The 12,869-nt window shown below is 42.8% G+C and overlaps 1 protein-coding gene across 1 annotated transcript in view; it reads right to left on the bottom strand.

Annotated features, from left to right (window-relative positions):
- The window catches only part of HYDIN (HYDIN axonemal central pair apparatus protein), a 390,515-nt gene that overhangs the window by 145,386 nt on the left and 232,260 nt on the right, over positions 1-12,869 (bottom strand). The window contains exons 36-38 of the mRNA XM_023210374.1: positions 6,570-6,738; positions 3,819-3,998; positions 1,440-1,613 (exon numbers count right to left, since the gene is read on the bottom strand). Of these exons, the coding sequence (XP_023066142.1) occupies positions 1,440-1,613; positions 3,819-3,998; positions 6,570-6,738 (523 nt within the window). The remainder of the gene's footprint in view (positions 1-1,439; positions 1,614-3,818; positions 3,999-6,569; positions 6,739-12,869) is intronic.

Here is a 12,869-nt window from a genome sequence, read left to right as displayed (position 1 = left end):
AGTCTGATTTTGACATAGACTGTTAAGCTGTTCTTCATGAAGTTTCTGGGAAAGCTGTAAGGTTCCACAAAAATGCCAGGCTTGTTATTACTGTAGTTCACACTCTAATAGGCTTTTCACCTGCAGATGGAAAGTGACTGAGCCTCCACTAGACAGGGCTGGTGGCTCTTTCCAGGTCAGTGCATTTTTGGTGTTAACTCTCCAGTTGTCTGCAGTTTCTGCGGGTCCATCAACAATCCTTCTGTCATTCCTTTTAGTGCAACTGAAAATGGCCTGAGCCTCTACAGGTGTGTGTGTGTGTAGGTGGAGTCTTCAAAACATTTCCAGTTATGTTCTTACTTGACTTGTTTGATTTCTGCCTGTTGCCCACAGATCTGGCCTTCTACTTTTTAGGTCCTGGTTTACAACTTCTCAAGGAAAGGTTCTTCAAAGGAAGGGGTAATGAATTGTGACATTTTAAGATTCCTGGGCCTCTCAGTGATTAGAACATCAAAAATGCTCCATAAATGTTGTCTGTATGAGTGATAGTAATTGGGTCAGAACAAGATTTCACGGCCCTTCGTCAAGTAAGCTGAAGCTAATAGAGGTGACAGGGCATCCTCCCAATATCCCTCCGCTCTGCCGCTTTCTAACTGGGTGACCTTGGGCAGATGTCCTGGAATTTCTCTGAACCTTAGCTTCCTATAAGGTAGGGGAAGTCAAATTCTCTTTTCTGAGTGGTTCTGAAGTTTAAATAGACAAATGGATGGGAAGGAGTTCTGTAGACAGCAAATTACTATACAAATAAGATTTTTTTTTCCATTGTAGGTGATTTTGCTCCTTTGGGTTGATGGTGAAGTTAGCATATGTCATTTTGGAGATAGTAAAGGACTCTTTAACAAGAATCCTTTCTTTATCAAGGGCTCACCCCTTGACTGGTTTATGGTTAGGAGAATATTTATTGAGAATATTTAGCATGTGATGGAAGCTTCTTTTCAATGAGGATTCACACTGCAGATATTGTTATAATTGTGAATGCTAATAGTCATCATAGTAATAATAATGATAACACCAACAGCTTTTTGTTTGAGTATTTACTATGTGCCAGTCATCACAGCAATAAAAATGGTAACATCAGCAGCTTTTTGTTTGAGTATTTATTATGTGCCAAGTATTGAGATAAGCATTTTATATAAATGTTCTCATTCCATTCTCATGACTACCCTATAAAATAGATAGTGTTAATACCACTTTACGGACAGGGAAATTGAGCACAGACAACTTAATTTTCCCAAAGATACACAGCTATAAATGTGTAATCGCTACCCTATGCTGCTCCTCAAATAAAGTCATTGGTATTTGCCATGACCACACAGCTGATGTTGCCACTCTGGAAGCCGCAGAGTTTACAGAGAAGACATGACCGCTGGTCTTAACCTCCCCTCAGAATTGGTGCATACCTGACAAGGGTGTCCCGTGAATGATAATGGCGATGCCTTTCCGGTTCTTGGCCAGGCGGCCTTCTGCAGAAATGTCAATGCCCAGGTGGCGAGCGATTGCTTTGCTCACTGGGTTGTTTTCTACCTCTCCAACTTCCTCCATGGAGTGGCTGTCAATGCTCTGAAGCTTGTCATCTGCAAATTTAAAATATATGCTGTGTGCACACATGGCATATATGTTATATATGCCAGAAGTTATATGGATACTGATGGAAATGGGAATGGATATTTCTTTTTAAATGCTGTTTTTTTTTTTTTTTTTTTTTTTTTTTTTAATGGCAAACATTGCAGCAGTCCCCACTTGTAGTATATGAGAAGGCCCTTTTGGGCTGATAGTTTTTTTATAGCTACTAACATTTATAGCTAATAATTTGTTTAGAGCTACTAAAATAAAAAAAAAAACAGATTTTTTGACTCTACTTTTATTTTGGGGAATCTCTCTTGCTGAAAAGTAGAAAGGACATTTGCGTGGAGAGGAGGATGGCTTACAGTGGCAAAATATTAGAAATGAGTGAAATCTGCAGCATTAAGGGAAATGGCTGAATAAATGATAGGAAATTCCTATTACAGAACCAATCAATACACAGCAGCTATTAAAATAATAATTTCGGTATCAGAGACTAGTCAACTATAGCCCACAGGCCAAATCTGTTCTGCTGCTTATTTTTGTGAATAAAGTCATATTGGAACATAGCCACATCCTTTGATTACATATTGTCTTTGTCATCATAGCCACCCTCCAAAGGCAGGGTTGAGTAGTTTCAGCAGAGACTGTATGGCCTTCAAAGCCCAAAATATTTACTATCTGGCCTTTTATGGGAAAAGTTTGCCAAACCTTGATTTATCAAATGCATTGGCCTAGAGGAACGTCTAGAAAAAAGCAAGTTGCAGGATCCTATGTGTATGAATAGTTTGTAGAGTAGTGTGCAGCCAGATACATATAGTCATCACAAATACAGTGTTTTAATAACAAAACTAGGATGGCACTCTGAATTTTGTTCTGTAACTTGCTTTTCACATAATACATCTTGGACGTCTTTCTTTCCATTTACTTGAATACAGGCCTAGCTCATTATTATTATTATTATTTTTTGAGATGGCTTCTCGCTCTGTCGCCAGGCTGGAGTACAATGGCACAACCTCAGCTCACTGCAACCTCCGCCTCCCGGGTTCAAGTGATTCTCCTGCCTCAGCCTCCCAAGTAGGTGGGACTACAGGAGTATGCCACCACGCCTGGCTAATTTTTTGTATTTTTAGTAGAGACGGGGTTTCATTGTGTTAGCCAGGATGGTCTCGAACTCCTGAACTTGTGATCCGCCTGCCTCGACCTCCCAAAGTGCTGGGATTACAGGCATGAGCCCCCTCACCCGGCCTAGCTCACTCTTTTTAAACAGCTGCTAAATAACTCCCACTGTATGGCTTTGTCACAGTTTCACTAGTTCCCTACTGATGGGCATTTAGATGGTTTCATGTTTTTTCATCCTAAGCATTGTGGTATGCTTTCTTCTCTGTGGGATGTCCAGGGTCAGCCCTGGAAGAGTCCAGGCATGGGGCGCAGAGTCAGGGTGTATGGGGTGGGGAAGGCTGCTGAGAGAGACCAGGAGCCACTTGGGGGCCCATCAATATAGCCAGGGTGGATTAATTATGAGGCATGGAGCCAGGAATTTCTGTCTTTAATCTCAGTTTTGCCATTACATGCTCCTGATTTAATTTACTCACCTGGTTGATGAGGGCTATGAATGACGACTTAACTCCCTAAAGATCTCCTGAGCCTCACCCATGATTCCTATTCTGTGGGTAGGCACAGGACAAGGTTGCTTATGCCTTGTCACGGTTTATAATGACCAGCAAACGGCCCCCATGAACCCAGTTTCACTGAATCTAATTTTCTAAATATGGTTCCAACATCTTGTAAAACTTGGGGAAAATAAATGCCAGAAAATGGGCCCATAATGCCGGGAGGTCAAGAGAAGAGCTCTCTAATGGTCCAACTGGGGGGACACTGGGGAGAATGTCCCCCATCCCCATAATGTTTCTCTAAACACCTCGCAGTCTGCCGGAATCTTAGCATGAAAGATTCAGGCCTTCATTTCGTCTACTTGAAACACAAATTGCTGTGACAAGAATGTATTGTATGCTAAGCTCATCAGCCAACTCTCAAGCTTGTATCCTAGTGTGAGCAGCAGATCAGAGCTTCTCCAGAGGGCAGCTGTGGTGGGCAGGGCAAGATGGGCTAGGAGCCATACTAGGAGGCTTGGAGGAAGTGACAAGGTACTGAATATTGTCTTCCTACTTCTGCTTGGAAAGAACTAGTATCAAAACATTAAAATGCTCGGTTACTTTGGAACATGATTTTTTCCAGGCTTTCCTCATCCTCCTCTTCCTCTAGATAGGTTCTGGACTCAACCAACAGGGCGTGCCACTCTTCCAGGTTGGATGTGACAGAGATCCCTCGGCTCAGCGATGTCCTCTTCGTGCTATTAGAGGTTCCTTGATCTGATGAGGTCATATCTTCCTCTTCTGCCAAGGAGCAAAGGATGAAAACACCAGGGGAAGAGTTGGGAGGGGGACAAGGGAGATGCGGGCAGAAAAGGAAAAAAAAGATGAAGAGGAGATTCACCATATGGGTTCCCATCACCCTGGACCATTCAACCCAAATAAACAAGAACTGCAGTCAGTTGGCTGTTCCTCAGTCTCTCTGTGTACAGTGTTTCTACATTTTGACATTTGTTTAGGAATTAAAATTATACATTTGCTTAGAAAATGTGGAAAACTCAGAGGAGGCAAAAATGATGGAATTCAGCTACAAAAAGAGGTGGAGATAGACAAAGAAATGGTGACAGAGAAATTGTACTAAATTTTATCATACCAGCACAGGAGAGTTGCAACCTCTCAGAATTTTAATTTTTAATTGCTTGAAACTAAGCTTGGGGTTATATTGTACATACTGATGTGTAGCCTGCTTTCCCCTTTAATTTATCATGACCATTTCCTGTGTCATCATTAGGGACAGCTATCCTTTCATTGGCCCAACACCTTCCTCATTGATTGCCCCTTGTTCTATAGCATTTCAGGGGTGCAATGGGCTGTGACTATATGAGGTGACCCCCATACTACAGGGCAAGACATTCTCTTTGCCACACAAGGTAGAAATTGAGCCTGAGGGGTTGCAGCTCCCTCGTGAATGGTGGCCGTGTGACTTGGGGCTGTGGACCTTCCCCGGAAGGAACGGAGGCAGAGAAGGACGATCTATAGCGTGAGAGCAGAGCGAGTAGAGAGAGGCACTGGTGAGAAGCAGGGCGTGCACCTTTCTGGGTTCCCTCTGCACCCACTGATCCTGGCTTAGACTGCCTTCCATTGGGCCAAATATATCTAAGTGAGCCCATAATCATGGTGTCTGAGGACAAGGGGAGCACCAAGGCCTTCTCTGCCTTTGGGAGGTCCTTCGTATGCTGCAGCCCTTGCCGCCCCTGCCTTGGGCTGCTGGGCAGTCTCTCTGATGGTGTGTCTCTCCTCACACTCTCTTCAAGACTGTGAGTTCTCAAAGGCAGGGATTCATTGCATTTTTGATTTTTTTTCCCCCAGCACTTTTTTCACTAATTTTTTTTTCCCACCACTTCAGTTCAGTGCTTGCAACACAGTGGGTCCTTGTGATGGGCTTAATCGTGTCCCTTCCCAATTCAGATGTGGAAGTCCTAACCCCCGAGTATCTCAGAATGTGACTGATTTGGAGATAGGGCCTTTGAAAAGGTAATTAAGGTAGGATGTGGTCACATGGGTGGGCCCTAATCCAGTAGGGCTGGTGTCCTTATGGGGAGAGGAGATTAGGACACAGACACACACAGAAGGAAGACCAGGCGAAGACACAGAGAGAAGACAGCCAACTGCAAGAAGGGATTCAGAAGAAAGCAACCCTGCTGACACTCAGCCTTGCACTTCTAGCCTCCAGATGTGGGAGAAAAGAAAATTCTGTTGGTTAGGCCACCCAGTCCGTGGCATTTGCAATGACAGCCCTAGCAAACTCAAGGAACGTGACTAGGAGACAGGGTGGGTGGCAGCTGCCTTCTCTCATCTTCTCCTTTTAAGCCAAACTAGTGGTCTCTGACTAGCTTCTATTTCCTGGACAATGAGACAGGTCCAATGGCAGGAGAAATTACTCCATTCAATCCATTAATGCATTCACTCACACAGCACCCATTTCTTGGGCACTATTGGGTCAACTGCTGTTCCATGCACTGGTTTTACACATGGGGAATATTTGATCAATGCCTTTACAGGGACTTCTTGGCTAATGGTGGAGGGAGCGTGAAGAAAATAATTACATGTATGACTGTTACACAGATGAAAGCAAGTAAGAACAAGGTGGGTACATTTCCAGGATGAGGTTACAGAGAAGCAGGAAAGAGAAGACGCATCCTCATAAGTCACACAGTCCCACAAGTCAGTGAGGAACCTTTATGGGCAAGCACACAAGAGCCCCTGGGCAGATGATGGGATAACTCAGGGGTGGTGGGCCAGAAAGGGCACCGTTCTGAGAGCACAGGACAGCTTTGTGATTGGAGTTTGGCCTGAGGATTATGGAGGGGTTGGTCTTTTGCTTGAGGGAATGCCCACCCCCTGCTTTTAGGGCACCAATTTCTACCTTTCTACAGTACTTTGCCTTACCTAGGTCCACCCAAAGGAGGCAGTGGTTACCATCATGGACTCTGGAGTCAGAGAGTCCTGGGCTGGAATCCTGATTCTGCCACTTAAAACTGTGGACCTGGCCTCTCTGCGCTTCAGTTTCTCATCAGTACGTGCAAAGCCCTCAATGTGGCATCCAGCAAGTGTTATTCCATCTGTATTAGCGGTTTTTAGGTTGTACTACCCAAATTGGGCCCTAGTGACAGCAGAATGTGTTCCAGCCTATGCATCCATAAAATGGGGATAACACAACCCATTTTGTAAAGGTTAGAAATAAAATACACAAGGCAGACACCACCTGCCCAGCACCTAGCAGGTACTCAGAAATGGGTTGGTCCCACGGCAGGGGTAGTTCAGGGGGGCGAAGGCAATGGTTAGTGCCAGGGGTTGTCCATGTTGAGTTCTCACCATTCTCCTGTGCCAGATTCTCCAGATATTTCGCCCTCATCTGCTCCTCTTTTGACTTCTTCATCTCCTTAAAGTACTCGTACAGTTCTGGGGGCAGCTTCTCTCCAGGGTTGCGGGGAGGCAGCAGCAGGGTGTTGTAGGAATCATAGCCCTTCAGCTTCCGCAAGATCTGCTCGAGGGGAGAACGGGAACCCTGTTGGTCTCACTAGGAATCTCCCTGCAGGTCACTGATTTTGTAAAACTTCTGCTCCTGCCTGAGGCTGAGACTTATACAAATACTTTCTGGATTTCAAAGAGTGGGGCCCTTTGGAGAGGTCTCAGAAGTAGGGCTGAGCTCTGAGCCTGTGGGGATACACGGATTTTTATTTTGCTCCATTTCGGCCTAGGCATTTCACATGTGGAAATAAATTTTCTTCTTGTTTTAAGAATAATATATACTCTTTTGCTTTTTTTTCCCCATGACAAAAGTTCAGAACTCCATTATCTACCTTGAGTGACACATTCATTCTTTTTTTTATTTTATTTTATTTTACTTTTTTTTTGAGATGGAGTCTCGCTCTGTCACCCTGGCTGGAGTGCAGTGGCCGGATCTCAGCTCACTGCAAGCTCCGCCTCCCAGGTTTACGCCATTCTCCTGCCTCAGCCTCCCGAGTAGCTGGGACTACAGGTGCCCGCCACCTCGCCCGGCTAGCTTTTTGTATTTTTTAGTAGAGATGGGGTTTCACCGTGTTAGCCAGGATGGTCTCGAACTCCTGACCTCGTGATCCGGCTGTCTCGGCCTCCCAAAGTGCTGGGATTACAGGCTTGAGCCACCGCGCCCGGCCAACACATTCATTCTTAAACAATATTGTGGTTAGCAATTTTACACTAAGTAAGGGTATGGTCTCATAAATAGAGGATCCAGGGAAAAAAAGAGGTAAAATAGTATTAAGTATGTGCACGTGTGCACATGTGTGTGAATGTGTACTAGGGCTGCCAGATGAAATACAAGATGCCTAGTTAAATTTGAGTTTCAGATAAACAATGAATAACTTTTATTTTTTTTTTTAATTTTTATTTTTTTTTGGAGACAGAGTCTTGCTCTGTCGCCCAGGCTGGAGTGCAGTGGCCCGATCTCGGCTCACTGCAAGCTCTGCCGCCCGGGTTCACACCATTCTCCTGCCTCAGCCTCCTGAGTAGCCGGGACTACAGGTGCCCGCCACCACGCCCTGCTAATTTCTTTTTGTACTTTTAGTAGAGACGGGGAATAACTTTTTAGTATAAATATGTCCTGTGTAATATTTGAGACATACTAAAAAATTTGTTATTTATCTGAAATTCAAATTTAACTAGACAGTCTGTATTTTTTTCTCCTAAATCTGGCAATTCTAGTGTATATGTGTATTTATAAGACACAGTAAAATTAAGTTTTCAAAAGCATTTACTTCTTCTACAACCGGATTTATTGGTATCAAAAATCTGTTTTGTTAGATAATCCTTCTTCAGGATCCCCATTTTTAGTTATTTGAACACCACTTCCAATAAGTTCCATGTAAATATTTGAACACCACTGCTAATAAGCTCCATGTAAAATAAGATCCATGTAAATTCTAAAATTTACATGGAAGGGCAAAATTAAAGTATTAATGAAAAGGAATAAAAGATGGGTGTTGCCCTACCAGATGACAAGCCTTATTAGGAAGCTGTAGTAATAGACAGAGTGGCAATGATGCTGGGACAGACACATTGACCAATGAAATAGAAGGGAAAGCTCAGAAGTGACCCATTTATTTATGGAACTGTGATAAAGGATACAGGTGGCATAGAGAATCAGTGGGCAAAGGAGGCAATATGCCAAAGACTGGCTGATGCAGGGCACAAAGGCCTGGCAAACAAGCAGCAACTGGGGCAACTCCAAAGGGCCAACCCAGCTCCAGAGCTTCCTGTGCGATTAGCTGAAGTCTCTGTTGCCATTTCATCACAGTTCATCTCGCTCCGCCCAACTCTGCTGTCCTATTCTTCACAGCTGTTCCTGAGAGTGCTCCCAAGAAACCTCCCACATGCAAATCTCAGGTCTTAGATTGTGCTTTTCACGGAGCCTGACTCTCAACAGAAGGTGCTGTGCCAACAGAAGCCACTAAGGATCTCATAAGAATCTGCCCCTTAAGGGCAGGTTCCCATTCTGAGAAAAACTTCCGGGAGCAGATTGCAAACTAAGCAGGCTATCAACATTGGAAGCAAAGAAGACAGAAGATTCAAAGGCTGAGTGGGGGAGGGTCCAGAGGAAGCAGAATCCCCCTCACCTAAGCCACCTTCAAATTCCTGACCCACAGAAAGCACAAGATGACAAACGTTTACTGTTTTAGGTCGGTAAGTTTGGGGCTAATTTATTATGCAGCAAATGATAACAAATACAGCGCTGGGCTTCATGGACAGCAATACCTTATGAGGAAACAATGGAGCGACACATTTAAAATAGTCAAGTCAAGAAAATGTAAGCCAAGAATATTGTATCTGATCTTCAAAAGTCACAGATAAATTGTTATGAATGTTTGAATACTCAGAGAATATCATTCCCATGATCCCTACCTGAGAAATCCACCAGAGAATGAACTGTAGATAATCCAGAAGTGATTGGAGAAGCTTCATTGTAAAGATTGGTGTTGGGCATTCAATATGCCTTAGTGTAAAACTAAGACTCCACGATGGAAATTAAGTCCTGACACCTTAATACTATAAGCTCTGACAATATAGATAAAATACAAGTAGCAAATATGGGGGAAGGGTACATGAGATGACTACTCAGCTGGTATTAACTGGAAATAAAATCATTTTAAATTAGAGGATGGAAAGGGCAGAGGGAAAAAGAGATTACCAGCTAATTTTAATACTACTCATAGGAGGGAATTAAGAGGCTGTTTCAAAGAGTAGGACAGTAAGGTTATTAGACAAAGGTGTAGCTCAAGGTAGGGCAGCAGGGTGGGGAGCATGAGATGTGGATCTGGGGGAACTGCTGGAACACAGCACAGAGGCCTCACCATGCTTATGGATAATAGGACTCGGTAGTCTTACTATTAGTAGGAATATTGATATTATTATTTTGAAGCTATTTATTAATTATTTTATTTTATTTTATTTTATTTTGAGACAGGGTCTCACTCTGTCACCCAGGCTGGTGTGCAGTGGTATGATCTTGGTTTACTGCAGCCTCGACCTCCCAGGCTCAACTGGAACTCCCACCTCTGCCTCTCGAGTAGTTGGAATCATAGGCATGTACTAGCATGTCCAGCTAAATTATTTTGTACTTTTTTTTTTTCTTCGGAGACAGAATCTTACTCTGTCACCCAGGCTGGAGTGCAGTGGCGCGATCTCAGCTCACTGTAACCTCCGCCTCCTGGGTTCACGCCATTCTCCTGCCTCAGCCTCCCAAGTAGCTGGGACTAAAGGCATCTGCCACCACGCCCAGCTAATTTTTTTTATTTTTTATTTTTTAGTAGAGACGGGGTTTCACCGTGTTAGCCAGGATGGTCTTGATCTCCTGACCTCGTGATTCACCTGCCTCAGCCTCCCAAAGTATTTTGTATTTTTCTTGTAGAGATAGGGTTTGCTATGTTGCCCAGGCTGGGCTCAAACTCCTGAGCTCAAGCAGTCCTCCTGCCTTGGCCTTCCAAAATGCTAGGATTATGTGTGTACAACTGTGCCTGGCTAAATGTATATTTTATAAGATAAATTGGGCCGGGCGCGGTGGCTCAAGCCTGTAATCCCAGCACTCTGGGAGGCCAAGACGGGCGGATCACGAGGTCAGGAGATCGAGACCATGCTGGCTAACCCGGTGAAACCCCGTCTCTACTAAAAAATACAAAAAACCAGCCGGGCAAGGTGGTGGGTGCCTGTAGTTCCAGCTACTTGGGAGGCTGAGGCAGGAGAATGCCGTAAACCCGGGAGGCGGAGCTTGCCATGAGCTGAGATCCGGCCCCTGCACTCCAGCCTGGGCGACAGAGCGAGACGGAAAAAAAGAAGATAAATTGATAAGTAAGTTTATATCCATGATTTTCAAGAGAAAGCAGAAACAAATATATCATCAAAGAATTTAGATAAAATCCTATAATCTTAAATTGAGATTTGAAACAACATATGTGTTATGATTTTTTTCCCCTCTTAAAAATCACATTTCCTAGTTCTATTTACTAAAATGACCTAGAAAGTCACAATCCAGTGGTCCAGACTGTGATCTCTAAATGCCATTTCATACTAAAAGGAACAAGGGCTCCTTGGAAAAATGATTGGCTCCAGATCTGGGCAGGAAATGAACCTGTCAAGTCTGGGACATCTTAGGAGTGTCCTCCCTGCCAGTGGGTAACAAGACCTCCCCTCCCCTCTAAAACTGTCAGTAAAGCCCATGTAGGGAGCCTGGACTTCCACGTCCATTTGGTGGTAAAGAAATGCCCCTCTTCCCCTCTGCTGGGGTGGTGTCAGATGAGGTCTAGTGGAGAGTCAGAACTTTCGTCATTACCCAGTGGTCCTGGATAATATGGCTACCCCTCTACCTTTCCATGCAGAGTCTGTGGAGGCTGTGTGGAGAGTAGCAACAAGGCACTCCTGCCTCTCCCAGCCAGGAAGGTATCAATGGAGGCCTTGCAGACAGCCAGAAATATCACTCCTGCCCAGCAGTAATGAAGAGCTCCTCCTACTGTTTGTCAAAGAAGGCCAAGGAGGGAACCTAGACTATTACCTGCATCTGACAGTAAGAAGGCAGTGCTCCCTTCTCCTTGCCCAAGTTGTTTCAGAAAAGGCCAAAACAAAATTTAAATAAGGTCCAGAGTCTCATAACATAATACCAAAAATGCCCAGGTTTTAAATAACAATCCTTCATCATAGTAACAAACAGGAACATTTTAGCTTGAATGATAAAAGAAAATGAATAGATATCAACTTCAAGGTAATAGTGATATTAGTTATCTTTCAGAGATTCTAAACTAGCCATCATTGTAATACTTTAGTGAACAATTATGAACATACTTGAAGCAAATAAAAAAAAGAAAGTCTTAGCAAAGAAACACAAGATATAAAAAAGAACTAAATGAAAGTTTTAGAACTTAAAAATACAGTTACCAAAATAAAAGCTCACTATGTGGGCAGAATGAAATGGATGGAGAAGAGAATCAGTGAACTTGAAGATAAAATAATAGAAATTAACTTACTCTGGAAAACAGATAAAATAGTCTTAAAAAAAAAAAAGAGCCTTAAAGAACTATAAAACGGTAACAAAATATCTGAGTGTTATTTGAGCCCTGGAAGGAGAGCAGAAAGAGCATGAAGCTGAAAAAGGTACTGAAATGAATAATGCCTGAAAAATTTCCAAATTGGAACGAAGATAAAGATCAACAGATTCAAGAAACTCAGCAAATCCCACACTGAATAAACCAAAAGAAATTTATGCCAAGACACATTATAGTCAAACTTCTGTAAACTAAGACACAGAAAAATTCCTCAAAGAACTGAGAGAGAAATGAAACCTTCCCTACAGAGGAAAAAAATAATCCAAATAGCATTGAATTTCTCATCAAACCATGGAGGCCAGAAGAAAGTGGCATATATTCCAAGGGATGAAAGAACTGCCAGCTCAGAATTCTATATCCAGTGAACAAATCCTTCAGTGATGAGGGGGGAGGTCAAGGCATTCTCGAAGGAAAACTAAGAAATTTCTATCCGCAGGCATACCCTAACAGCAGAGCTAAAAGTAGCTCTCTAAACAGGAAGTTAATAATAAAAGAAGAAATCTTGGCATATTAGAAAGGAAGAAAGAACAGAAAGAGTAAAAAGAGAGACAAATATAATACATTTTCCCTTTCCTCTGGGGTCTTCAAATGTATGTTCAGCAGTTGAAACAATAATTATAGTGCTAGCTAATGTAAGAAAAATATTTAAGACAGTTATATTAAAAATCGGAAGGCTGAAGGGAGTTAAATGGAGGAAAGTTTTCTAAATTACACTAGAACTGGTAAAACGTCAATACCAGTTGATTATAATGTTATGTGCAGATAACGTAATACCTATAACAATAACTAAACGAGCTATACAAAGAGATACACCCAAAAAACACTCTGAGTAAATAAAAATGGAATTTTAAATTACGTTGAAGTAACTGACAGGAAAGTAGGAAAAAGTAAACAGACCAAAAACAATACAACATGCGATGGCAGACTTAAGTCCTGACATAGCAATAATTACACTACATGTAAACTATCTAAATATATCAACTAAAGTCAGAGATTGGCAAAAGATATTTTTAAAAATGATCCAATTACACGCTGTCTACAA

This window comes from Piliocolobus tephrosceles, chromosome 17 (genome assembly GCF_002776525.5).
Source record: "Piliocolobus tephrosceles isolate RC106 chromosome 17, ASM277652v3, whole genome shotgun sequence".
Classification (NCBI taxonomy): domain Eukaryota; kingdom Metazoa; phylum Chordata; class Mammalia; order Primates; family Cercopithecidae; genus Piliocolobus; species Piliocolobus tephrosceles.
The sequence above is the reverse complement of the archived record's forward strand: the minus strand, read 5'-3'. Positions and strand labels throughout refer to the sequence as shown.